Source organism: Osmerus eperlanus, chromosome 5 (assembly GCF_963692335.1).
Source record: "Osmerus eperlanus chromosome 5, fOsmEpe2.1, whole genome shotgun sequence".
NCBI classification, from domain to species: domain Eukaryota; kingdom Metazoa; phylum Chordata; class Actinopteri; order Osmeriformes; family Osmeridae; genus Osmerus; species Osmerus eperlanus.
Window position 1 is genome coordinate 11523888 of NC_085022.1, and position 26727 is coordinate 11550614.

General features: G+C 43.3%; 4 protein-coding genes across 5 annotated transcripts; 2 read left to right on the top strand and 2 right to left on the bottom strand.

Annotated features, from left to right (window-relative positions):
* Positions 1-3457: 3457 nt before the first annotated feature.
* On the top strand, positions 3458-6642 carry ankrd34c (ankyrin repeat domain 34C). Its single transcript, XM_062461626.1, has 2 exons — positions 3458-3707; positions 4879-6642. The coding sequence occupies exon 2, from the start codon at positions 4938-4940 to the stop codon at positions 6528-6530; it is 1593 nt and encodes a 530-aa protein (XP_062317610.1). The 5' UTR covers positions 3458-3707; positions 4879-4937; the 3' UTR covers positions 6531-6642.
* A 240-nt stretch (positions 6643-6882) lies between these two features.
* Positions 6883-10109, bottom strand: LOC134021124 (retinol dehydrogenase 11-like). The gene is made up of 9 exons (XM_062461629.1): positions 9993-10109; positions 9555-9752; positions 9296-9436; positions 8981-9172; positions 8717-8878; positions 8452-8568; positions 8056-8260; positions 7832-7913; positions 6883-7011 (listed from the first exon to the last, which is right to left on the bottom strand). The coding sequence occupies exons 2-9, from the start codon at positions 9625-9627 to the stop codon at positions 6916-6918; spliced, it is 1068 nt and encodes a 355-aa protein (XP_062317613.1). The 5' UTR covers positions 9628-9752; positions 9993-10109; the 3' UTR covers positions 6883-6915.
* Positions 10110-11634: 1525 nt separating this feature from the next.
* Positions 11635-19546, top strand: LOC134021123 (isocitrate dehydrogenase [NADP], mitochondrial-like). Its single transcript, XM_062461628.1, has 11 exons — positions 11635-11813; positions 15473-15564; positions 16156-16321; positions 16759-16919; positions 17009-17152; positions 17725-17861; positions 17976-18127; positions 18204-18316; positions 18623-18720; positions 18836-18928; positions 19113-19546. Exons 1-11 carry the CDS (start codon positions 11702-11704, stop codon positions 19195-19197), a joined length of 1353 nt encoding a protein of 450 aa, XP_062317612.1. The 5' UTR covers positions 11635-11701; the 3' UTR covers positions 19198-19546.
* A 54-nt stretch (positions 19547-19600) lies between these two features.
* Positions 19601-26523, bottom strand: znf710a (zinc finger protein 710a). 2 transcript variants are annotated; one of them, XM_062461624.1, is made up of 5 exons: positions 26405-26523; positions 23074-24597; positions 22156-22347; positions 21890-22064; positions 19601-21422 (listed from the first exon to the last, which is right to left on the bottom strand). In XM_062461624.1, exons 1-5 carry the CDS (start codon positions 26447-26449, stop codon positions 21256-21258), a joined length of 2103 nt encoding a protein of 700 aa, XP_062317608.1. In that variant the 5' UTR covers positions 26450-26523; the 3' UTR covers positions 19601-21255. The 2 variants fall into 2 exon arrangements, with proteins under 2 accessions (XP_062317608.1, XP_062317609.1); XM_062461625.1 differs by having other exon boundaries at positions 23104-24597; positions 26405-26522.
* Positions 26524-26727: the final 204 nt, after the last annotated feature.

Here is a 26727-nt window from a genome sequence, read left to right on the forward strand (position 1 = left end):
ACTAGAAGGAGTCCTTGCTCAAGGGTGCAGACTTGATTAAGTGAATTGGGTGTGACACGTCTAACTAAAACATCCATTTGGGAACAAATAACTCCAACTGTCAGAAAGCAGAACACCTGAGTATTACACCAAAAGTAAGTGTTCTAAACCAAACCAAACCAAACCAAAGAGAAACCTATATCTATCAACTATACTGTTCAGTGTTCTGGGTGATCACCGATGTCTGAAAACTACTATTCCCTGGAAGGAATTCCTGTGATTGTCTTGGGCTAGAGTGTGACTGATTTATTATAAATGTTTGCTGTTACACACTCAACACCTCCCAATAGGAGGAGTTTACTGTTAATGAGCAACCAATGTTAAACCTTCAGGCTTACTGCTTTGTTAAGAAGGATTTTGAAGCAAAACTGAAAATTCAACACAGAGGACATCAAAGCACCCACTCTGCAAAATGAGCAACAAACTATTCACCAATCTCCTAGGATACGGCCGCCACACACAATAATCACCTAGCAAAATTGTTGCCTGTATAATGCTCTTGAATAATGTTCTTCTCACACAATTACGGCTTGCCAAGAGAGGGGCAGGTGTTGGTCTGCACTATGAGATCTAAGAGAACGAAGGAAAAGTAGAAACCATTTCAATACTTCCAGCATTAAAAGAAAGCTCATCTCAATATCAAAAGATACTAGGATCTGAAAAGGACTGCTTCTTCAAGGCATACAATCATAAGTAGAAGACATGTGGGATGGGTAATTGATTTGAAAAACCGAATGGGAATATTTATCTCAAATTGAGTGTATAGGGGATTTATTAAGCTGGTGCTGTAGAAAGCTGCAGTCGGGTTCGTGGCAGTTCATTGCTGTCACAGCCCACACATTCACTTGATACAATCGTTGAGACACCAAATGCCATGAGAATGTCAGACTCACTTTTTAAAGAGACAACTTGCTCTGAGGAATACAAGCACCACCAGCAATACAATACGTATGAAGTATCGTATTGTCTGCTTTAGGAAATACATTTTCAACAAATGTTGTAATAAGGTTTGGGTTAAGGCGAGGGCTAAAGTGTAGTCAGAGGGAATTTATTATTTACAATATCTGATTGTATTAACAATAAAAACACATTTGAACAGCCCCTTTGCCAAAATACATTCTGTTAGTCTCATTCTTTCAAGACTTGCTACTGTATGATCTGTATCTTTGTCAAGTTATGATGGTATTTTCAACTGTGTCATTTTGCTGTGGTCATTATACACTTCTAAAATACCATGCCAAACGTGTAGTCTTATTGTGATAGTTCAACAGAACAGTAGTGTGTTGTTTTAGTTACAAATACCAACCTTTAACTTTCTCTGAGTTTGATCCATATATAGACCGAATGCTACTTTAGCCTGTTGAGTAAAACTGGAGTGTGTCAGAGCAGAGAGGAAAAAAGGTTATATTTAGAAGGAGCCAGTGCAGCAGGTGTGATGTGAGATATCTGAAAATGGAAACCGCTCCCATGGGTGACAGAGCTTATTCTCTCTGCTTTGATTATTTATTTTCCCTTTAATATGCTGCCGACGACAGCAACATCGGGGCAAGGATCATGTGGAGACTGCTGACGTCCCTGTAGTTCCCCTGTTAATGAACGTGTCTAAACCGGTAAGCTTGGGGATATGGTTTTGCCCTGCAGACTGATCCCCAGTCCATAATCGCTTTTACTGAAGGGACACCATTTTAAGTGTGGATGGATGGGTCTAAATAATAAAGACTGTGCCCTTTTCCACACATTTATATTATTATAATATACATACGTCAACTGCAGCAGCTTGTCTTTGCCCATCATTAATGTGGACTATGGAAATTGTGCAACCATGTGCTATAGTACCGAATAGCAGGTAATATCAACACTAGAATGTATACCTTGAGATATCACCTTATTAGCATTATAAATGGAAATATGGATTAAATAAACAATGCACTATTTGCCACTGCCCTCTGCTAACATCAATTCTGATATTCTTCCTGTCTATTAACATTTACAATGTTGATAATGTTTTCCGCTCCATAAAAATGACTATTTTTACTAATTAAACCATCCCTGTTTCCATAGGATTGTGTATTTTCATACGAAGGCCAGGCATGTCTGATAGAATTGACAGTCTCCATCTGCAACATTTGCTGTCATGGATGTAGGTGACTCCCTGTTGTTTTCTAAATCACCACCTTCTCCTTGTGTCTTGTAAACAACAACATTTCCCAGGAGTTTGGTAGCCACTATGGGATGTTCATTGGGATTATTGACTATTGGAGTCCTGAGACACCAGAAATGTGTTTAGATGGATGATAAAGTGATTAGTTAGGGTCACGGACGAAAGGAGTTGAGGGTATATGGCTGAAGACGAAATGGGGTTTGGCATTATTCATACAAATAAAAAAACACATCTAAACCATATTTGTGTAAATGACATAAGTCTTCATGTTATTTGGTGCAGTGTTATTTTTCTGATTACCTGTTCCTTGCAGAGCTGAAAACATCATCGCTCTCATCAAAAACTGCTTCTCTGCTGTCTCATAGCAACCTAAAAATAGAAATGTCCCTATTAGGCTCTATGTCTGTAATGGAAGAAACAAGTTTTGGAATCCTACTTGTGCTGTAAACAAGTTATCATCCATTTATCAAGAAGGCAATTCCCCAACATGAGAATAAATTCAACAGTTCTTGAGAGTATCGTCATTATATAAACAAACACATGTGATTTATTGGGCATTCGGGCATGTGCTTACCAATAAACATATTCCTGTCTTTTTCTATCTATTTCATATGTTTATGGTCCACATTCGAGATAATGTTCACTGGCCTTTTAACTAAAGTGCTGATTTTATTATAGTGATGTATCCGTCAAACATTAAAGTAATTTGCATTGATAGCTTAGGTAGCCGATAATTCCAGTGAACAAAATGTTACTACTTTTTGCATTCCAAGGGAAACAGACACTTCGCATGTTCGGACTTTGAATATCACGAGTTTAGGCAGTAACCGGTGCTTCAACATCCACTGAAGGGCTCAACAACAAAAAAATATATAAGCTACAGGGAATTAATGAAATAGTTTCATAAAATGGCTTAGGCTACTTTAGATTGTGTCTAGTAAATTTAGGACTTTTTGAGGGAAAAACGTTTTACGTTTTACAATTGAACAATTATTTGTTTTAGGCTATAAGCCAAAACATTAAGCTGCTACACAACGTGGATACAGTGAAACAATGGAAACATTTTCACTGGCAAAACGGTTCTTGTTTGGCATTACAGACAGAAAAAAGTATGACAGAGTTTCTCACCAGACGCTATTTTATTTTTCTCGAGGCTACTCTGACGTCAAGAAAATGCACGTTTCATTCACCAAGCAAAGTAAGTTATTTATAACCTCGGCGTCTTGAGGTTGTGATTCTTGAGTGCGCAGTGAAAGGAATGCTGCCTATTGGACTGATATAGTGCGTTTCCATAACAAAAGCTAGGGAGCTCATGCGCTATGGTGCCAGAGATGTATAAACCGATGATAAACTAGGACAGACAGATTGGAGCTCCGAATGAAACATGGAAATATGCTAAAGAACTACACGGGGGAAACATTTATTTCCATCCTTTATGATACATCAGGGTTGCTAATGACAAAACATTGGGGCACATTTGAACATGACAAACCTGCCCTCTGATCAGGTAAGACACCCAAACTGATTGAAAAACTTTGATATCGTTTATATGATAATGTATATTTAATAAATATAACATCTTTGAAAACATGTATTCACACTAAGTAATTAATGGAACACTAATTAAGGTTCCATACTTGTGTTACTTAGAATTTACAGCCTCCTTCTTCAACATAAGCTTCAACTAAATAAGATTATTTGACTAATATGTGTGATGATATGAATGCCTTGATAATAATTACCATGCTGTGCTGTCTGCTATTAATAGCGATTTTGCAAAACTAAAGGCAATGGTAGATGATGCGCGTCGCAAGTTGTCCAATTTGAGCACCATGGACAGCGACTAGGTGGAGCGAAAGCGCACAGACCTCGCAGCCTTGCCCTTATCCGATTCAGTTGACACCATCAAATTACAAACCCATAAAAACCTCATATACCTTAAGTGTGTTTTTACCACTGGCTTAGTTTCTCTACCAGCAAGTAAAATCTACGCGTTGGTTAATGGGATTCTTTTTCTAGCTGGTCACAGTTGGGTCATCCACCAAGGGCAATATAGCTACAAATATGAAACACTTGGATTAAGACTTGATTATCAAACTAAAAAAACAGCAAAGTGTCACTTACTCCAACCAATATAATCTGCATTCTGCTACATATTTCTCAAGAAAAAGCCTTCACTATTATAGCCTGTCTTCTGTGTTTGTTTTACATAAATTTACATACCTGATTTCCAGTAAGCAACAGTACAGTTAATCTACACCAGTTCCTAAATAACAGGACAGTAATCGAAGCAAAATAATTTTGTGTCATTGTTTTACAAGAAATTTCGTGAACTGAGAATGGAAAGTCTTGGATACTGGCTATTGTTCTTTACCTCTTCATTCAAATCTTTCACCACAGAGATAAAAACGTATGGCGACTTCATCATCGTAGCGACTTCATACTTCTCATCAAAGACCCAACTACTGTGTAAAAAAACAAGTTTTCTGCACACAGGCTGCCACCTAGTGGCAAATTGTACATACGCCTAAAGTCTCTGTTTCCTTGTGGCAGTGACGAGTTGGCGATCACTGATGAATTAATGAGAGGGACAAACAATATGTAGACACAGTAAGGTTGCTGACATGTGATATGCTTAGCAGTGAGTAAACCTTATGATGCAATGCTTTTGTTCTCAGGGCCGGAGGTTTTGACTGCCTTTTAATACTGAGGGATATATCTGTGGTTGTCCGGGGCGATGGCAGACATTCTGGAGCTTCGAACAGACGGGAATTCTCTCCTGAAGGCGGTATGGCTCCGACGCCTGAGACTCACCAGGCTCCTGCTGGAGGGGGGCGCATACATCAACGAGAGCAACGAACGCGGAGAGACCCCGCTTATGGTGGCCTGTATGTCGAAACACAGCGACCAGCAAAGCGTGAGCAAGGCAAAGTTGGTCAATTACCTGTTGGACAACAAAGCGGACCCCAATATACAGGACAAGGCGGGCAGGACAGCTCTGATGCATGCCTGCATCCAGAGGGCGGGACACGAGGTGGTCGCCCATCTACTCACAAACGGGGCGGACCCCAGCCTGGAGGACAGGAGTGGGGCGTCTGCTCTTGTCTATGCTATCAACGCAGATGATAAGGAGACCCTCAAGCATCTTCTGGACGCTTGCAAAGCAAAGGGTAAAGAGGTCATCATCATCACAACCGACAAGTCACCATCAGGGACCAAAACCACAAAACAGTACCTCAACGTGCCCCCCTCCCCAGAGATGGACGAGCGCGGCACCCCCACGTTCTGCACCTCTCCCTCTGATATTGACCTGAGAGCCTCCCCCACACCTACCTTGCCTGAGCAGCAAAACACTATCTTCAGTTTTCAGACAAAATTGAAAACAGCCTCTAGCACAGCCACGAAGCTTCCCAACGGGCCCACCTCACCCACCCGACGCCCGGCCAACCCCAAACGGGCTCGCCTGCCCCAGCTGAAGCGCCTGCAGTCCGAGCCCTGGGGGCTGATTGCTCCATCCGTTCTCGCAGCCGCGGCTCACGAGGAGAGCAAAAGGTCCCCCTCGGACGAGGACGTCGTCACAGGCATCAACGGACTGTCTCTGTCCAAGAGGTCAACTCTGTCTAGACAAAACAGTGTAGATGGCAAGGAGGGGCTTTTCCCTCTGGTCAGTGACCAGCCCACCAAGATGACTTCTTCATTGTCGGTCCCTCCAACTTCCAAAGCGGCGTATGAGCGCTCTTTGAGCCAGCACCAGCCCCTGGCACGACGCAGCACAATCCCAACGGAGCATGACGGCAGTAACACCAGTGGACCTGCTAGTCTGAGAGACACAGTCCACAGAAGAAGGCTGGGCACTGATCACTATGACTCCGACTCACAGCTGTATTCTGACTCTGGCATGATAGACTCTCCAAAAGTTCCCCTTGAGCGGAGGAAACTCAACACGTCTCCTCTGGCCCTGCTGACCAGCTCCAGGGAGTCTCTGGACAGCAACGCGAGCACTTCCTCTCCCAGCACAGCCCGCCGCCGTGCCCCTGGCCTCCTGGAGAGGCGGGGCTCAGGGACTCTGCTGCTGGACTACATTTCCCATACCCGTCCTGGCCACCTGCCCCCTCTCAACGTGAACCCTAACCCTCCCATCCCTGACATTGGGGCCAGCAGCAAGCCCTCATCTCCTCTGGCTACAGGATTCAGATCAATAGCTCCAGTAGCACCAACCTCACCAAAGAGAGGCAACCTCAAGACCAAGAAGAAACTTATTAGAAGGCACTCTATGCAAGTGGAGCAAATGAAACAACTTTCTACTTTTGAGGAAGTGGCCCAGCAGTGATAGCACTCTGTGTTTATGTGTTGCATTTACGCCTGAGTTTTCTGATCCTGATGGCAAAATTCAATTTGAAATGGTTATGGATGTTGTTTAATTATCAATCATTTACCACCAATTCAGATTTAAACTGAGCAATACATCATGAAATATCAGCAACCATTATTTGAATTTCCCGTATTTTAGAAACAGATTATTAATTTATTTTTCATGAAGAAAATGAACACCATAACAAATAATTCTAAATATAATCATCAGGATCTGGCCCATTCTTCTTTGTTAATTCATTAACACCTGCAGTATGTGGAAGACAGACAGATGGCTCCTTTGTAGCCAGCAGGCCCTCTGGCTGTGCATACTGTATGTCATTAGTACAACATGGGAAATGGACTTAGTAATGAAAGGAAAATGTCCTTGTCTTTTGTATGTGCTGTAGGTTGAGTAAGACATCGGTTTTGACTGTTCGTAGCAAACTTGTAAACAGTGCCTTCAGGAAAAGAGAAACATAGGGAATATAGAAGTTGTATTTAGCATTCATAGTCATTCATTATGCAACCAAAAGGTGTAGTGTTTCAGTGCTGATGGTTCAATGCCCATTATGATCAGAGCTATACACAAACCATGTAGTACCTAATGAGTATACACAAACAATGTAGTACCTAATGAGTATATACAAACCATGTAGTACCTAATGAGTATACACAAAACATGTCTGAATGGTATGCCTTAAGTAAAAGATAACAAGTACAGTTATATGAAACAGCACCTTTGAATGTTGAGATTAAAAATTAAAAGAAAAAGATATTGTTGCTTCGAAGGTTAAAACCTTTTGTACAGTAAAATAAAGCACATGTAGTTCAGTATGATGTATTCCCGTTCCATGACAGAACAGCATAATTCTTGTTCAATACAAACTTCAATACAGACATTGGTGATCTTTGTCAATTAGAATAGCATTTTACACTTTATGGCAATCAATCAAAGTTAAGGTTAATAATATTGCTTCCATGTAATTTAACTGTGAGACATTTCTTCTGTCTAAAAGGCTCATGATTAACATAATATGATGCATAGTATTTTTGTATGTAGTTCGCTGTATATTCTGAATAAATGTCTCTAAAACATTTATCAGATACGTCCTACTTCTTGAACACAAGCACAAGGTAAAAGCAATGTACTTGATAATATGAGCTGACTACAGTACCAGTCAAAAGTTTGGACATATTTTCCCGTTCAATTGACATTTGATCGGGTGACTGCTCTATTGACTATGCTGGGTCCCTTCCCATTCATCATAGCAGACCAACCATGGAAGCACTCAACTCCCACAGCTTCTTAGCAGCTTCATCATCCTGGCCTTGTGGGGCCACTGCTTTAGGGACACAGTCACTACAGCCCGAAGAAAAAGAAGATTTCAGTGATACTGACAACATACAGTAGACCTACGAAAACTTTATTTTAAAATGATTCCGCTTGGGAATGTCAATGTCATACATACAAAGGTAAGGACCACAGAGTTATGGTGTCTGACCTGTAGTAGAGTCCACTCTGGTTGTTCAGGCTCTCCTCTATGGCACAGTAGATGGAGGTCTGGGCTCCCTCCGTTGGGGACTTGATCAGCAGCATCAGAGGCTGGTACACCACTCTCTTCCACAGGGGCATGGTGGGCCAGAAGTGCCGGCCCAGTTCAGTGTGGATGATGCCCGGGTGGAGGCAGTAGGTGGTGACTCTGGTGCCTGTATGCAGGAGATATCATGCCCTTTTTCTGTGAATCACAAGTTATTTCAAATCCCAAACTGGGTTCAAACTATGTCTATGGAAAAGCATCACACAATTATTCAGTTAGGTAGACTTGATCTAAGTTTCAGTTATCATGCATGCCTGTCACCACCGACACATAACTAGATTTAGATTAGAATGAAATTACCTTTAAGTCGTTTGGCCAGCTCCCTTGTGAAGAGAACATTTGCCAGTTTACTTTGCCGGTAGCTTTTCCAGGGACTATAATCCTTATCTAAGTTTATGTCATCAAAATGGATTTCACCTGTCAAAAATAAAGTTGCAGTGTATGAACTCTGGAATAATATTATAATATATAATTTATAAGGGATCTTTAAATTCCTGTTGGATAATCACAAACACATCTTGTTCCAACTGAACAATGACACAGCGAATAAGACAAAAGACAATACCTTTCTCGTGAGCTAAACTGGAGACATTGACAATGCGACTTGGAGCTGATTTCTTTAGTAGATCCAAAAGGCAGTTTGTCATCAAGAAGTGGCCCAAGTGATTCACACCAAACTGCATCTCAAAGCCATCTTCAGTTTGCCATTTTGGACAACTCATGACACCTATAAACAAAACCACCAAACCGAAGTAACAGTTATAAGTCACAATTGAAAATGTTTCAGTTGCTGTGGCATTTTATTTATTAGGTCTTAAAGAGTTTTCACCTGCGTTGTTGATGAGGATATCTAGTTTCTCTTCACTTGCTAGGATGTCTTCGGCTAGCTGTCGCACTGACTGCAGTGATGCCAAGTCCAACTTTTTGACAATCACATTCCCGTTCCCACTCCTCTGCCTAATGTCTTCTGCAGCTTGGTTTGCTCTTGTCATGTCTCTGCAAGCCAGAATGACCCTTGCCCCTATGGTACATGAATCACAGTGAACCCAGCAATTTTAGAACGTATTCAGATGCTTGTTGTTAGTGCCAGAGAATGTTTAATAGGGAGAGAGACAGGGAGCCTGTCTACTCTGCTAGTGCTCACCCCTGCTAGCCAAATCAACTGCTGTTTCTTTGCCAATCCCCGTGTTGGCTCCAGTGATCAGGACAGTCTTCCCATCCAGTCGAGCTTTGCTCCGACACACCCCACCTGACATCCATCTTCGGACAGCAAATAGTCCCACTCCTGTCAAAGAGTACGTACACGTTTGTATAGTTGGAGATTTGTAGGCTACTACCCCTACCAAAAATTCTATTTGTCATATCTTCAATTTATATCTGTCCAAAAATAACAATAATATTACCTGTAATTGTAACTAAAGCAATCGTTTTGGGATATCGTCGAACAAAGATCGTCAAAGATTTCCCGTACTGCATAGCTTTAAAATTCGATTCTCTGTAGATGCAGATGATTCACAGGCCGCTTACGTTGTTGCTTCATCGACTGAATAAATCCATTCTCACAATCTCAGTTTTTAAGAGTAGGAGAAGCAGTAACTTTACTGTGCGAACAAGAAACAATGCCAGACTTGTTACACAAGGTATACAGGCTACTGTACACACAGCCTACCCGTCCAATGTCACTTTAAGCAGTAGGCTTCCGCTGAGGTCAAACCAACCAGAATATTGCAATCCTATCGCAGTCTCTTACGTAGCCTACTAGCCTAGTCGCTTGGTGAGATTCTTTGTCGATAACGAAGGTGAAAAGTCACTGAGTGAAAAAGTAAAAAAAAAGATCTCACCAGAAGTCACTTGTATTGACTCGCTGAAATGTCGCTATTACGTGATGACGTCCTATATTGCGTCAATGTTTAGATCTGTGGATGTACTACAATTAAAGTAGTGTCCATCCCTCTTAACAGTTATAACTATAACTTAATAGTTTGGCTTTTAATCAAATACATTTCATAATGAGGTTATGTAACATTTTTGAGTAGATGTTGGTGGTGGTAGGCTATGTGTAGATATTCGCAGGCTACATATTTTCTTTGTTAGCTAGGCAATATAGTGGGTTGTTCGATGATCACTAGGCCAACGATAGCGAAATGTTTTGATAATCTAAAATCATACAAGAAGCAATTTCTCCAAACTTCATCCAATAGAGGGCACTGTACAACCGCTCAAGTTATTAAATGCAGTTGGACTTTTATTCCAGAAGATGGCATTGTGAGCAATTGGTGTAAAAGTCGCTGGAGGCGTATAGGCTGTCTATGTTTACCAAGATTGGAAGTTACCAAAGCCCTATCGCACTAGTGATAGACTCTCTAAAAAGTTTTTTTTTTTCACCTAATAAATTAGTGCTTCTAGGGGAACAAACTATTTAAATTTGAACAGAATATAATTCTGGACCTGCTTTAAACTGATCCTTTGAAGAGGGATTTTAATGTGTCACCATCATATCACCATCACATGCTCTTGCTACAGACGACAGTTTAGCACAGAGAAAAGTAAACTGTTGGTCAAAGGTAGGCTATAAGATACAGTTGTGACCTCTGACCTCAAATTCTGCTGGTTGAAACTTGTGAGCTATTGGGGTCTGTCTCTAAGTTAAAACTTTTTTACGACGTTACACCTTTAACCTGACAAATTCTGTCAAAAGAAAAATTACATAAAAGGTGGGAAATTTGTCCATATTCTGCACACTACAGCCAATTTGCATTCCATATAATTTTATGACAATGTAATTTAATAGCCTACTGCACAGTGTCATTTAAATCAGAGAAAAGGCCTATATGTAAATGGTTGAGCCATATTATATATATATATATATATATATATATCATATTATCTGCAAAAGCTAAATCCTGGATTTATTTCGATGAAAAAGTCTGTGCACTACTGATGACCTTTAATGTCTGACTTCTCACATCATACAGACTTGGGAGGTGACCTGCCTGGTCTGGGCTGAGGCCTGTTGGCTCACCTCCAAACTTCACTCTCACATGACTGCGCACTTCCCATTCTTTCTCCCAGTATGGTATCCCTCCCCAGCTAAAATTAGAGCCAGTCAGTAGAAAAAGTAACGTGAGATGAATATTTAAACAGTCCTTCTTTACTTTATAATAAATCAGTTTTTCAATAAAGTTGGGAATTACCTTAACGTAGGCCTACTTCTGTGCACAATTCCTATTTCATACAATTATTAAAGATCACTGACCTATGCAATCTCATAATGGGGTTTATATAGGAAATAGGAAAAGTAATCAAGTAATTTACCACCGAATGGACATTATACTCTTTTTCAACTTAGCAAAAGAAATGACACTCCCGACCTCTCTATCGAGTCAAGCGCGCTTGCCCAGTAAAATAGCCAAGTCTGCTCTGATTTTTTGACGTAGGGGGGGGGGGGGGGGGGGGCGGTGCTGTGTATATTGCATTGCTTGGTGCACCATATCGCTCCTTTTCGCTTTTAGGTTTATCGGACATCAGCTGCAACTGACTTGGGCAAGACATGGCTGGATACTTGAAGGTCCTCAGCTCTTTCTCGAGGTCTGCTGTTACTCTTTCCAAAAACCCTGCAGTGCTCGCACCAGCGACCATCCAGAGTTTGCAACAGAGGAACTGTAAGTTTCATGCAATCCATATACTGACTTGGAGCACAGGTTCAGTTTGTTTAGACTGTGCTTTTTGCCTTAAAACCAAGTAAACGCACCATAAAATGTCATTCTTGATGAGGATAACTCAGAATCGTAAATATTGCTGAGTATAACTAGCAGAATTAAGAAAGTTAGATACTTTTCACACACTTAAAATGTAGCTACATTGCTAAATGTATGTTGTTTGTGAACATCAGACAGATTATAGCAATTGTAAGGTTCTACCAGCGACAGAACTAGATGTAGCAAACTAACGGTAAGTAGCTACTTCTTCAGGCCACTCAGAAACACTGATGGTGATATGGTAGCTAGCAAGCTAGGCAGCTAGTAGTAGGGTATACCGAGCGAATCGTCTTTGTCTCCCACAATTTTACGGCATCCATACACAAACGTATGAGTAATAAATCCATAACGTTTCCCTTCATTCGTTTTAAACCTGCAAAGCACGACCATCGGTTATTTGATTGGGGATGTGCAACAAACAAAAGTACGAAAATGTATGAATGTCTGACTTGACCCACAGTAAACGCTAAGATCATCATGGAAAACAAGCAACATCCCCCAGTTTTCAAGCCGAAACAGTTCACACTTTTCTGGTGCATTTAAAGCTGTTTTATTGATGGTAAATTGATAATGTAACTTTTCCAAGGTCAGTTCCCAGACTGACTCGCTAAAATGACGAGACTGTGACTTCGACAACAATGGCCGCCACAAGTGTTTTTAGCTTTTTCAGATTGTAGGCCATTCTGACTGCTGATTTGCGATGCAATCTTTGTGTTTGTATATACCTCTCTAGTGTTGAAACGGCAATGCACTGATGTTTTAATACTAATAAGCCTAATGTTACGACTGTGGAAAGACTCAAAGATGAGCATTTCTTGCAGAAATGCATGATCTGCTCAATTTATAATACTTTATTGATCAGGGGAAGTGCAATTCCTAGCTTTGGTCAGATTAATCTGTTATCCCAGAGAGCACTCGCCCTCTATGCAACTTTGTGCCCTCTGACAGCTGAAGGGCACCTTGTTCGCAGAGTTGCCTCATGGAGAACTCAGCACAGGGCTATTTCAGAATTGTGATGTGCCAATAATATATGAAAGTCACCTCACTCACTTGTGTATTTGGTACCATCCAGCTGGGTATCTGTGAGCCTTAACTAAACAGGCTCTGAACAGATTAAAGGCTTTGCTACTGTTAAAACAACCCCCTGTCTATCCATTTGGACTTGATATCCTTTTGTAGTTTAATGGTCCATGTAGTTGAAAAGCAAAGCCACACACTGTAACCTTGAGTGTTGCTTTGAACACCAAGGACTGACAATGGATAAGATGAGTATTACTTAAAAAGAACAACAAAATGCTCCCTATTTAGGAATCATACAAATGAATGACTTGTGAACTGGTGTCCCACTGCATTGTTCGTCTTCTGCAGCAATTTAAGAAACAAGTTGTTCATGAATGGTGAATTGAAAGGTTTGTTCTCTCTTATTCCAGTCACACTGAATGCTCATTTTTTTAATTGTCGGTAATTACAGCTTTTAATACATCCCAGTGAATAGTGAGAGTGAGTGAGTCAGGTGGCTGAGCAGTTAGGGAATCGGGATAGTAATCAGAAGGTTTCCGGTTCGATTCCCGGCCGTGCAAAATGACGTTGTGTCCTTGGGAAAGGCACTTCACCCTACTTGCCTCGGAGGAATGTCCCTGTACTTACTGTAAGTCGCTCTGGAGAAGAGCGTCTGCTAAATGACAGTTAATTTAATAGTGGGGTGTAGATTTTAATGGAGATTATTATGTATTGATGAAATGTCCTATTATTACCTTCCAGCATAATTTCTTCTTTAAATGTACTGCTCTTCACAAGTTTGTTTAGAGAAGTAGGCTTATTGTAATCAAAGGTAGTCCACTGTACAATTTGTCTTTATGAAGTCCATAAATGAAGAGACTATGCAGAAAATGTTATCAATGTGATAGATCTCCCAAAAGGATAGTCATCTTCTGGAGCTGTGTACTATATCGGATGACCTTTTTAAAAGCAATGTAAACATAATCTGTGACTGCTGAGCATAGGTGAATGTTACACACCTTTCAGACCAATAACTAGGGGTTTCCTCTTCTTCTGAGTGGGTCCCATTTATACTAAACCCAGGACATGGGTGGTCATGGTGCTCTGTTGATGTCACTCAAGTTTAGATACATTTTTTCCCCCCAGCTACACCTGGTTAGTGAGTGAGAGGGTCAATCCATGCATCTCACCCTATGCATCGTGCATGTTTTTGAGAAGGTATTCAGTTGAGCGAACAAGCAGTAAAAAAAAAACTATGACTTTTGCTATATGCATTTTCTTTATGTAAACTGAGTACCTGACAGGAACTTAAAACGTCCAACTGACAGGTTAAACAAAAAAAATATGAATACAAAAGTCCTCCCACTTTGCTGATATCTGTTTTCAATGCAGGTCTGGAATCTAGTTTGTTGTTGAAATTAGGGTTACATAATACTATGAAGCCAGCCCCCATCCCCTCATTGGTGAATCTCTTGCCTATTCAGATCTAGGGTATTCTGTGATTCAACCAAATCATCTGCTTTACACATGATGCACAGCGGGGCACAAGTGTGTCATGCAGAATGGCAGATGGGAGGGGGGACATGTCTCATTTTGTCCACACTTCAGTGTCAGTGTGTACACTGCATACCTTGAGTCTGCTCAAAATACAGGATTTTTTCCCCCGGTACATTTTCTAACAAAGGGCAGTGTTTTCTTATCTCTCTGCTTGCAAACACTACATATTGTGAAAACTGCTGCTCAACACCTGCATTTGGAAAGGCTAGGGCGATAGTCCTCTGACATGGTCCAGTCATGACTTTATAGAGAGTTCAGCAACTGTCTGTTTTCGCAGGTGTTGCCAAGGTCCTAGTGCTCAAGTTACAGATTAGCTAAAATGTCTGCTCATGCCACGTGTATCCTTGTTCTGTAGGTTATATCATGAAGCATGCGGATCAGTTTTAGATGGGCCCAGTTGGCAGTCTTATTGACGCCATTTTGTTTGGCCTCTGAAATATAAACACTTTTTGTATGTTAGCAGTGGGAGCATTGGCAAGAACATCCAACTAGTCACCTGATTCTGTTCAACCTCCCCTGAACTCCCGTCCAGGATGGTCAATCCATTTAGTCTCCTAGAGTGGAATAGAGTGGCATCTCAGTAAAATCATTTGAGAATGTCTTTGTGGCAATGTTTCATGATGTAACAGCCCAGTATGAAGACAGTAGTGTGGTATTTGTGCCAGAGGACACATGGAACATCATCACACCTATACCCTTTATTTAGAGACTGTTTTGTAATGCACAGTCTATTCATGTAGCTTGTTCCAATCGTTTTTATTTTAGGTGTTTGACCATCAGAGACTCTGCTAGTGCTATTTATTTTGACCACATGTGCAGTCCCACAATGTAGCCGCTAACCAAAATGTTATAGGGCACTTCATTGTTGTTAGCCATGATTTACTTTTGTTTTAGACTTCTTTTTACCCAAAATAAGCCATACTATTATTTCGGACTTTACTTTTCACTGCTGTGTAAGGCATGGGTGGCAGGATTGCAAACTGATGTGTTGTTTTGGTTGTGAACAGATGCAGACAAGCGTATCAAGGTGTCCCAGCCAGTGGTGGAGATGGACGGAGATGAGATGACCAGGATCATCTGGGAGTTCATCAAAGAGAAGGTGCTAACCCTGGGGTCCAGTGTTGGAACACGCAAACATGAGTGTCTATCCTCCCCTGAAGCAGAGACAGACCACTGCTATTTGACTGTTCTATTTTTATAGCACTGACTGACATGGAGAGTGTGAGTGTGTGTGTGTGTGTGTGAGAAGGAGAGAGTGTGTGCTGGTAGATTATGTCTGTGACGCGGGGGAGGGGTTAGCAAGGTTTCACTCACTCACTGGCTGATTGCCTCTGGGGGAGAGCAGATGGTGTAAAACATGGAAAATCATGGTCGCAACTGTTGTGGTATTTACATCAACAATATTTAATAACATGTAACAAGAAATGTTTGTGAAACCTTTTTTTTACATTTAGAATTTTTTTTTTTTTTCAATAACATTGGTGATATGGTACGTTTTGATGCTCAGACTGGCATTCATTTCAGTAGTGTTTGATTATAAGACACTCGCATAGCAGTCAAAAATGTAAACTGTCTGGAATTTTGTTAGTGCTGAAGCTACCTAGGAAGGACATGATTCCATTGACAAGGGCAACACAGCTGTTGACATTTTTAGGAGGCGTTCACTCATCTGTGTGTTCTTGACCTGTAGCTCATCCTGTCCAACGTGGATGTGGAGCTGAAGTACTATGACCTGGGTCTTCCATACCGTGACCAGACTGATGACCAAGTCACCATTGACTCTGCCATTGCCACTAAGAAATACCACGTAGCAGTCAAGTGTGCCACTATTACCCCTGATGAAGACAGGGTTGTAGGTATTTGATCGGCATGACATCAGACATTGACAAGTCAGTTTGTGAAGCAGTGGACTAATAATAACAATAAAGGTAATCGATCTGATTCAATGAATCAGATCAGATGAGATAAATGTATGTCAGAATTACAGTAGGCCTACATTAAATACAGTGTACATTTATTGATTATACCATGTACTAGTTATATAACTGATCAGACCAAATACCGGCTCTGTAAAGTAATTATCAAAAAATGTCTGTTAGAAAAAAAGGAAATGTCTTATTATAGTAAATGTTAAACTAACTTTAATAAAGATAATATTGGTTCCTCTTGGAGATAGAACATAGTTACTTCAGACATAAGACATGGTTACTATGAAGGGTAATCGCTCTTGAGACCCTGTGACTGTATTTGTTGAGTGTAGATGTTTGTTCTGATAACTTGTGTTTTCCACCAGAATTTAGCCTGAAGAAGATGTGGAAGAGCCCCAACGGAACGATCAGAAACATTCTGGGCGGCACCGTCTTCCGTGAGCCAATCATCTGCAAGAACATTCCCAGGCTTGTTCCCGGTTGGACACAGCCCATCACCATTGGCAGACATGCTTTTGGTGATCAGGTCAGATCAGTTATTTTTGAATTGCAGAAACACTTCCAATTGAAGTGATTTATGTTTATTTTTGACATTGTGTATTGTTTGTCTTACAGTACAGAGCAACAGACTTTGTTGTGGACCAACCAGGCAAGTTCAAGATGATCTTCTCTCCTGCTGATGGCAGCACAGGCAAGGAGTGGGAAGTGTTTGACTTCCCTGCTGGTGGCTGTGGAATGGGCATGTACAACACAGATGAGGTGAGTTATACAAACAGGTTAAAGAAGGTATTGATAGCTTTATTTAGAGAAATCGATATATTTATTTGAAATATCATTACGCTTTATTTCTTATTCTTAGTGAAAAAAAATGCAACGTTCTAAATGCGTTACTGTAAGTTTTATACAAACATGCAGTCTCACCGTGCATTGGTCCACCGTTTCTGAAACCCATGCTGTTAGCCATGGAGTAACCTCCCATGAACTTGATTTCAAGCCGTTTGTTGACTATTCAGAACACCGGTTTGTTTGGTTTTACATCAAACGTCAGGTGCAGTGGACTTTCATCTTGTCAAGGGGGGAAATGAAAGTGTGAAGTACTTCTGGATGTCCCAGGGGTAATGGAGGTGGGGGGGAGGTGTGTGTGTGTGTGTGTGTGTGTGTGTGTGTGTGTGTGTGTGTGTGTGTGTGTGTGTGTGTGTGTGTGTGTGTGTGTGTGTGGGGGGGGTGCGGTACTAATCAGGCCAATAGCGAGACTGTTTTTAACCTCTGAATGGATTGTTTGACCTCAACCTGTCATGATTCTTGCTGTCATGCTCTTTTTGTTGCCTTAGTCTATTACAGGCTTTGCTCACAGCTGCTTCCAGTATGCTATTGGCAAGAAGTGGCCTCTCTACTTGAGCACCAAGAACACTATTCTGAAGGCCTACGATGGCCGCTTCAAGGACATATTCCAGGATGTTTTTGAGAAGTGAGTCATCATTTTTTTTTACTTCCTCAACCTGAAAGGTGTAAAAACTTAGAAAGCTTGGTCTCAAACAAGCATGATACCCCAGTGTTGTTCAATGTCCTCCTGTGCCAACAGGAACTACAAACCCGAGTTTGACAACCTGAAGATCTGGTACGAGCACAGGCTTATTGATGACATGGTGGCCCAGGTGCTGAAGTCCACTGGAGCCTTTGTGTGGGCCTGCAAGAACTACGACGGGGATGTCCAGTCTGACATCCTGGCTCAAGGTGAGACATGCAAACCGACACCCAGCCACATGGCTAACATGAGTTTGGGTGGTTGACCTTCTGTTTTGCTTCACAGGCTTCGGCTCTCTGGGACTGATGACCTCAGTGCTGGTGTGTCCTGACGGAAAGACCATTGAGGCAGAGGCAGCCCATGGAACTGTGACCAGACACTATCGCGAGCACCAGAAGGTTTGGCTCATCCTGTTGTGTTGTTTTTTAGGTCCCATGACCGTTTCAAAAATCTTAATGTTTTAATTTCTCAACATGTTACATGGCAGTCTGAGTCCGTTCACAGTGACCTGCAAATGGTCTACTTGTTAGTTGTGCGTGAAGAGTGCCATCTGGTGGTGAAAGTGACAACGTTGCTATGGTGATCTCAGGGTTGAATAATTTACTTGTTTGTGATTTACCTCAAAGGGTTAAGATTAAAGGGGGGAAACAAGTATATTTTAAAGTGCACACATGTAAACTCCTTCACACTACCTCTGTCTGTAGGGAAGGCCGACCAGCACCAATCCCATCGCCAGCATCTTCGCCTGGACCAGAGGGCTGGAGCACAGGGGAAAGCTTGATGGGAACCCAGACCTCATCAAGTATTAAAATCACTACATTTTAATCTGCATATGTTTTATTTCAATAATGGATGCTAACGCTGGGTTTGATTGCCAACACCAAATTCTACCTGACACCAAAACGTATGACCCGCAGGTTCTCCCAGACTCTGGAGAGAGTGTGTGTCGAGACCGTGGAAAGTGGCGTCATGACTAAAGACCTCGCTGGCTGCATCCACGGCCTGGCCAAGTAAGCTCATCATCATAACATATACAACCGATTCATTCTTTACTGCAATCCCATTTTGTCGCAGGGGTTCTATATATCCAGGAAGGGTGGTTGGGTGGCCGTGACAGACAACTAGATGACTTTGAGCAGCCCCTGGACATGCATATTGTGGATTAGTTGGTATCATTCTGTCTTGCCTTTGCAGCTGCAAGCTGAACGAGCATTACGTCAACACCACTGACTTCCTGGATGCCATCAAGAACAACCTGGACAAAGCTCTCGGCAAGTGAAAGATTGAAGAAGTACAGCTAGCTTGAAAGTGACATTGTTGTCATTTAATGTTTTTGTACCTCATTTGTAACTTAATAGGTCAAGATATCCACACGCATACTGTCAAAGGAAGAAGTACTGTGTAGAGAATGATGTACTGTGCCCTTACTGTAGGTTCCTGCACCTTACTGTAGGTTCCTGCACCGTCTTGAGCTATTATATTATATCTAATGACTTCTCCTTTTACCATGTCCTCACCTCTGACGTTCTATTTTTGTATTGTGAAGTACTATCAAATACTGTACCATAAGTTGGGAGTGATGGCCATGTCAAAAATACTTGCTAATAAATCTGCCTGGTTTAATCCTTTGAATGTGTTCAGACTCCAAACTTCTCTCAGACCATAAAGAAAACGCAAACGTGTAAAGGTAAATAAATTTATTATTTTACAGTATTGTCTGGTACACAACATTTTACATACAGCTCTATCGACAGCATATCCACATCAATGTGTAACAATACAGAAAGCCATTCAAATTTCAAGATGGTTTTAGTCCCCCTTTGTTTCAGCACTACAACAGTGATGGAATGAACACAGACACTGGAGAATTCACAAATTAGCATGTTGGATAATAAATGCACTATATCAACATTGTAGGATACCTTGTTTGCAGGTTATACATTTGAAAGCCTAAGCACTGGGAAAAGAAATATATTGTGAATATCCCAAATCATTTTCTGCTGGGTCCATGGCCCTGTCACATGTTGGGAGGTTGTCGTTCATCACTTTGGACCAGCGTGGAGCGTGATGGATGGCGTGCTCTCACAGACACACAGGGGCACTTAATATTTCTGTCCAAAGTTTTGGGGACAATTCCTTTTGAGATTCATCCATGAAAACCCAAACTGCAATAAGCATGCAGAGTTTACATAGTTTTTGAAAAATGTTCCGGTCTGTCCCACTGAAGCCTGGGCAGGACATGAATTGTGAAGTTTTTAGAAAAAGCTGCAGCAGGCTGCTCTGGAATAATCTTTTGGAAACATCTGAGGGTGAAAAGAAACCCTAAATGTAATTACATGAGGTCTGCTATTGGGCTACATTAAATCGAAACGTTCCAGTTTTGCTGGAAACAAGATCAAGATGAGGGCCACAAGGACTGCTACCACCTTGGGCCGGAGCATTGCGACTGAATTATATATTCTTTGGTACAGTGGCTGGAATAACAGGACAGCTGAATTGCAAACCTTGTGGTGAGTTGTATTTTGTACCTTCCTGTTGGGTTTTGGATAGTAAAATTGCCTTCTCCAACTGGTGATCACTGATACACGTGTTCCTTGCCAGTGCAGGAACTTCAGATCAATTTGTTCACAAACTCATTCAGTGCCAAACAGAGAGGAATAAACTGTTTTTTTTCAGTGCCATTCATCAATCATAGTACAGAATCAGACAGTTTTATCATTTGAGGAATATACTCAAGTGAAATTAAATATAAACAAATCCTATGTAAGTAGTTTTTAGAGTCAATGAGATGTAGCTTTAACAAGTCACAGTATGAATCTGATACAGAGAGGAAATTGTTTGCCTGGAATTATGACCTGCTGGAACTGAGGCTTTGGTAAATTACATGAACAGAGTAAACCCGCTCACTTTTGTGTCCACAGCCTTCAATACATTACTAATAAGCCAGCTGACTTTCTTAAAAGTGATGGAGATCTCTGAATGAGTAAGTGCATTAGATCATATTAACTCTATATGCATTTCCCTGGTACAGCTCTTGGGGTGTGTTGTATAGTCCCCAGTGTTGACATTGTGAAACTGCTAATTTGACTAAATAATAATGTTTCAGTAGATTCACAAAGTTGCTGTCGTAAATACAAAGGAGGGTTGGGAGGGCAGTCTACAAACTTTAGAACACGAGAATAGAGATTCCAGTGCATATGAATGTTCATATCCTGCCATGTTAACCCAATGCCCTTACAGAAAGTAAAAGCCCATTGTGCCTAGGTCAGTAGCAGTTTATGGCGCTACCCTTTTATTAGTTCACACTTTTATGCAATTTGTAGTCTCTTTAAATAATTCATGCAGTGTTGTACCGCCCTGCACCCTTTCCATAGCTGCTGTAATACTCAATTTCAGACAGTTTAGCGATGTCTGGCGTATTGTTGCTTGCCAGGTTCTCTCGCTCGCTGAATTCAAAGCTCTCCTCTTCGTAGTCTTCCTGACCCTCCATGTCTGCAGGGGTTTCTGAGGAAGGAAACGCAGGGACAGAAAATATGAGCCCACCCTGTCCTCTGACACACACACAAACACACCACCGCTACCACTAACACCCAGTCTCATTAAAGACAGCGGAGGGCTCCTCCTCCGTGGCCTCCATATCACTCTCCACTGATAGAGACAGGCATGTCTAATCCAGGCATTGCTATATTTACTAAACACACGGGGAGGGAGTGCCTGAGAAAGCACCAAAACACTTGGCCAGCAGATTACAGTACATGCTGAGTCAAAGTGCATTAGGGACTGGCTAAGTGACAATTAATACAACATAGCTGTCAAGGGAATATGCAAATGTGTGGTGGGAGGCACGTCTTGTGTTGCTCTGTCTAGTATTGCCAGAAGAAAATGCGTATCAAGGACTACGAATGAAATACATTCTTTATGATTTACTGGGTAGAGAGGTGTATAGAGAGTTCTAGAATCTAAATAGCTACCTTGTTCCTCTATGGAGGCGTCCAGTATGCCGTGTTTAACCTTCATGTGTCGGCTCAGGTTGCCCTTCAGGTTGAACTTGCTGGTGCAGTAAGGACACTTGAAGGGCTTGCTGCCAGCATGGAGGTGCATGTGGCCCAGGAGGTTGTACATTCGGTTGAAAGACTTCCCGCACACCTGGAGGGAACCAAGAGGACAACACAGGTCAACCCCCACCACTCTGTCACAGCAGGACCCAAGGAAAGTTCTAGCGGGGTCGGTGGCTTACCTTGCATTTGAAGGGCTTGACGGGCAGGTGGACGATCATGTGCGTCTTGAGGGTTTGCTTCTGGACGAAGGTCTTGAAGCAGACGTGGCACTGGAAGGGCCTGATACTGGTGTGGATGAGCATGTGCCTCTTCAGGTTGGCGGAGAGGGTGAACTCGCGGGCGCACACATCACATTTGAACTCCTTCATGCCCTAAGGGAACAAGGTGGGCCCACGTTTGAATTCACCTCGGTCTAAGGAAGCATTTTGAGTCGTCACAGGTTGCTTCAAAAGGGAACCAAAAACTGCAAACTTTGCACACACAAACGGCAGAAATCTGGAAAACCTCATCTACGGCGCGTTGTTGGACTCTTACACACTGGCTCCACCATGTGATGGCTCTATGAGAGAGACGCTGTCTAACTATCATATTTATACATGAACACAGATCGACATTTGATGTGAACACTTCATCTCACTGAGAGAACAAATCACAATGGAGTGAATAGATTAAACGTGACAGAGGACAGTAAAGCTGTAAGGCCAATGTGTATTTACCATGGCTAATCTGACACTTGAATTGCTCTAGGACTGGGATTAACCAGCAGTCATAAAGGGAAGCATCTGTTGCCATACACACATGGGTGACACACCTTACAACACAAAGCACATGCACACAGGGTGAACCTAACACAAAGACACAAGGACTTTGAAGACTATGTTTGCGTAACGACAGGTTTTGGCTGGATACAAGGTCAAATTTTCAACTACAGTAAACTGTGAACAATTATTTTGAGACTGGTCGTTCTTTAGGTCTGACAATCTTTGGCTGTGCTTGACCCGGTCTGACTTTGGCTTGCTCTAAGATAGGGGTTTGTCTCGAACGCAGTCAGGGAAAGGTATAATATCATGGTCTGAGAACCAGTGGGGTTCAAGTACCTGGAGTTCGGGAGCCTGCGCGGTCAGTACCTTGTGAGTGAGGGCGTGCTGTCGGAGGTGGTGGATCTGAACAAACTCCATGCCGCACTCTGGGCACACGTAGGGCCGCACGTTCTGGTGCTTCATCAGGTGGTTCTGCAGCTGGCTGCGATAGGCGAACGACTTGTGGCACTCGGGGCACTGAAAGGTGGCGGGCCCCTGGTGGCTGGTCTGGTGGCGCTTGAGGTGGGCGTACGTAGGGAACTCCATGCCGCACTGCGAGCAGACGTGGCAGTGGCCGTTCTCGTGCTTGCTCTCATGCGTGCGCAGCTCGCTGGGGTAGGCGAAGCCGCGGCCGCAGAAGCGGCAGCTGTAGGGCTTGACGTCCGAGTGCTGCAGCATGTGCCTCTTCAGGTGGCTGGTCTGGGTGAAGGCCTTCTTGCAGACGGTGCACTTGTGGGGCCTGGTGCCCTGGTGGGTGAGCAGGTGGGTCTGGAGGTGGCTGGGCTGCTTGAACAGCTTGCCACAGTGCAGGCACTCGTGGGGCTTGATGCCGTTGTGGCCCAGGATGTGGGTGACCAGGTTGTACTTGGACGTGTACGACTTCTCGCACATGCGACACTTCCAGCGCTTCAGGCCCTCGCCCACGTCCACGCAGTAAGACTCGTCGATTTGCACGTTGATGTCCAGGCGGTCGATCTGCATGCGCCGGGCCAAGTGGCCCTCCGGGTCGGCCCACAGCATGGCCTGGGCCCCCTCCTCGTAGTCCCCCGGCAAGGCGATGTCGGCAGCCTCGTAAGCCACCTCGCTGGACTCGTAGTAGCGACTCATGGGGGGACTCTCGCTGTCCCTACCGGTCTTGAGGTTCAATGCTTCCTCCTCCCCGTCATCCTCATCCACCGCCAGCTCCTGGCCCCCCCGCTCCGCTCTCCTCGTCTCCCTCCTCTCCTCTGGCCTTGAGTCCTTCGGCTGGCTGGATGTCTCCTTGACACACGCCGGGCAGCTCCCACAGGCCTGCTCCTCTTTCACCGGCCCCCTGTGGGGGAGGGCTTCCTCCTGTTTGCTCGGGCTGCGGCCGTTCACCATGTGAACGCAGGGAGGGAGGCTGGCCGAGTCCAAACGCTCCCCTTTCACCTGAGGGGTGCGTGGGCTAGGGGGCCTGTGAGAGGGCTCCCCTGGATCCCCTTCCCTCCTGGCCCTTTTGGTCCTCCCTCGGGGCCCAGGCCTCCTCCTCTCACTGCCGTGAGGCTGGCTCTCTTGCTCCCCCCCAGGTTCGGCCAGGTAGTCCCCGTTGGCCCCGATCAGCTGGTCAGCGCACTCGTACTCCACCCCTTCGGGATGGGCAGGGGGCCCCTCCCTGGGCTCTCCCATGTAGAAGCCATTGGGGGCGATGGTGGCTCCAAAAATCTCGTTCTGAGAGATGAGGCCCAGCACGGCAGCTTGGGCCAGGGACAGCACAACCACAGGATCTGTCTGGGTCCCCGCATCCACCTGGCCCTCCATCACCTTGGGGTAACACCGCACCAGACGGCCACTCTCCTCCTCCTGATATGAGAACAAATCACGGGTCATCATATACGACTTACAAATACCTAAAACAATAATTAAACAAGCAAGTAAACACATGCCACTTTTGTAATTACGATTCTGTAATTAATAAATAAATAGATAAAAAGCTTACAATTTACAAAAACTTTTCTATACATGATACATTTCTGTAGTCAAAAGCAGGCAGGGTGGATTAGAAAAAAAATCTACTTTTAAGTCTGGTAATACTTGAAGTATTTGCACACTTAATATTATATCCGACTCCTTCCTATTCAACTCCCGATGATAGAAGAAGGTTTTCCAGGGGTAGCCAGCGAGAGCTGCATTCTGACAACGCCTTCCTTCTTTTCTCTGAATCCACCAGAGAACATCAGATTGAGGAGATAAGTCAGATCTCTGCTAGCTAGCGCCCTGCTTCCTTCCTCGACGGGCTGTAGAATAATATGGAACACAGAAAGGGATGCGGGTCCAAACAAGGAAGTGGACTTCCGTGGACTGTCCACAGGACTTCCTGTGGGGTCTGGGGCAGCTCTAGTGACCATGTTGGGCTCATCGCTGGGCCTATCAGCCCCATTCATAAGGAGGAGAATGTCGAACTGAACTCAAACCTAGGAAGGGCATGTGTCCACTAAATGTTTGAAAAGGAAAAACAATGGAATGAGAGTGAAGAACTAGTGAGCTGCATCCTCGTGATAAACGAGAGGTAAATAGTGTACCCTTGTGCTTCCAGGTCACTCCACACAAGAAAACCTGGCTGAAGGGAAAATATATGAGGAAGCCAAGACTCCTGTCTCTTCTTTATACACCATAGAGCCTGTGCTTGCCTGCAACCTTTCATAATACAATACTGAGGAGTGAGACAGGGAGCGAGGATGGAGATAGAGGAAAAGGGAGGGAGAGATAGAGGAGGAAAGAAGGGAGGGGTAGGAGTGTGTGTGTGTGTGCGTATTTGTATGGGGGGGGGGGGAGAGTAGACCTGGATGCCCTGATAACCACGTCATTTATAATTACTGCTTTTAAAGTAGTCAGACAGAGACAGACTGTGTATTTGTGAGAGAGAAATACAGAAAGAGTGAGTGTGTATGCGAATGTGTGTGTGTGTTTGAGAGTGTATGTGTGTCTGTGAGAGATTGAGTGTGTGTGTGCGCGCGTGTGTGTGTGTGTGTGTGAAAGAGAGGGAGGGAGACAGAAAGAAGGAGAAAGAGATGTGGGCGGGGGAGGAGTGGAGGGAGGGAGAGAGAGAAATGAGATGGAGGGGCTGAAAGATAAAGAAAGAGTGGGGAGGGGAGGGGAGGGGAGAGATTGAGTGAGCATGTGAGAGAGAAGGGAAGAGAGAGAGAAAGGAAAGGGAGAGGGAGGGGTGTGGGGGAATAGGAGAGACAGAGAGAGACAGAGTGAGTGAGAGAGAGAGAAAGGAGGGGAAGTAGAAAGGGGGAAGAGGGAAAAAACACGACAAAATGAAAGGCAGACAAAATGAAAGAGAAAGACCAATGAGAGGGACACAGAAAGGTAGGATAGTAATTGCAAGTCCATGGCTTCACATTTAAAGTTGTATGTGGAAAAAAACAGTTTTGAACAAAACACCAAACAATTATAAGAAAATACCAGAGGTGTGACCAGACGAGACTAGTTACACGTCTACTCTTATCTGTAAAAGATGTTCTTGCTGAAATACTCTTTTTAACGTGAAAAGTAGTCTTTCTACCTTTACATAAGAGAAAACAACACCTAAGAATCATCCAATAAATTACTCTCTTAATTGCAATTGTAAACACAGTCAAGAGTCTCGAGGCAACAAACTCACCACATTGTTCCTGGTGTGATGTTTGAGGTGTTTCAGGGATCTCATCCTTCAGGAGAAATGAGTGGAGTAAAAAAATCCAGCTCCTATTTATATCTGTGGGAGAGTGGGGCGGTCCCACGGCTCATCCTCCTCCTACTGTTGCTGTTATCAGAACTGACTGTGCCTGCCCCCCTCCCCCCGCTGCACCACCCCTTCCACCACAACACACACACACACTATCACCCCATTTCTTCTCTCTCTCTCTCTCTCTCTCTCTCTCTCTCTCTCTCTCTCTCTCTCTCTCTCTCTCTCTCTCTCTCTCTCTCTCTCTCTCTCTCTCTCTC

What these genes read in the sequence shown, in the direction of transcription:
- LOC134021123 (XM_062461628.1), top strand. Translation starts at nt 11,702, where the DNA reads ATGGCTGGATACTTGAAGGTCCTCAGCTCTTTCTCGAGGTCTGCTGTT. An exon ending in GAGTTTGCAACAGAGGAACT is followed by an intron (nt 11,814 to 15,472) that starts GTAAGTTTCATG and finishes GGTTGTGAACAG; the next exon opens with ATGCAGACAAGCGTATCAAG. An exon ending in TTCCAGGATGTTTTTGAGAA is followed by an intron (nt 17,862 to 17,975) that starts GTGAGTCATCAT and finishes CTGTGCCAACAG; the next exon opens with GAACTACAAACCCGAGTTTG.
- znf710a (XM_062461624.1), bottom strand. Translation starts at nt 26,449, where the DNA reads ATGAGATCCCTGAAACACCTCAAACATCACACCAGGAACAATGTG. An exon ending in CGCAGGCTCCCGAACTCCAG is followed by an intron (nt 22,348 to 23,073) that starts GTACTTGAACCC and finishes TTGTTCCCTTAG; the next exon opens with GGCATGAAGGAGTTCAAATG. An exon ending in TCAAGCCCTTCAAATGCAAG is followed by an intron (nt 22,065 to 22,155) that starts GTAAGCCACCGA and finishes GGTTCCCTCCAG; the next exon opens with GTGTGCGGGAAGTCTTTCAA.
- ankrd34c (XM_062461626.1), top strand. Translation starts at nt 4,938, where the DNA reads ATGGCAGACATTCTGGAGCTTCGAACAGACGGGAATTCTCTCCTGAAG.
- LOC134021124 (XM_062461629.1), bottom strand. Translation starts at nt 9,627, where the DNA reads ATGCAGTACGGGAAATCTTTGACGATCTTTGTTCGACGATATCCCAAA. An exon ending in TGCTTTAGTTACAATTACAG is followed by an intron (nt 9,437 to 9,554) that starts GTAATATTATTG and finishes ACTCTTTGACAG; the next exon opens with GAGTGGGACTATTTGCTGTC. An exon ending in TATCCTCATCAACAACGCAG is followed by an intron (nt 8,879 to 8,980) that starts GTGAAAACTCTT and finishes TTTTGTTTATAG; the next exon opens with GTGTCATGAGTTGTCCAAAA.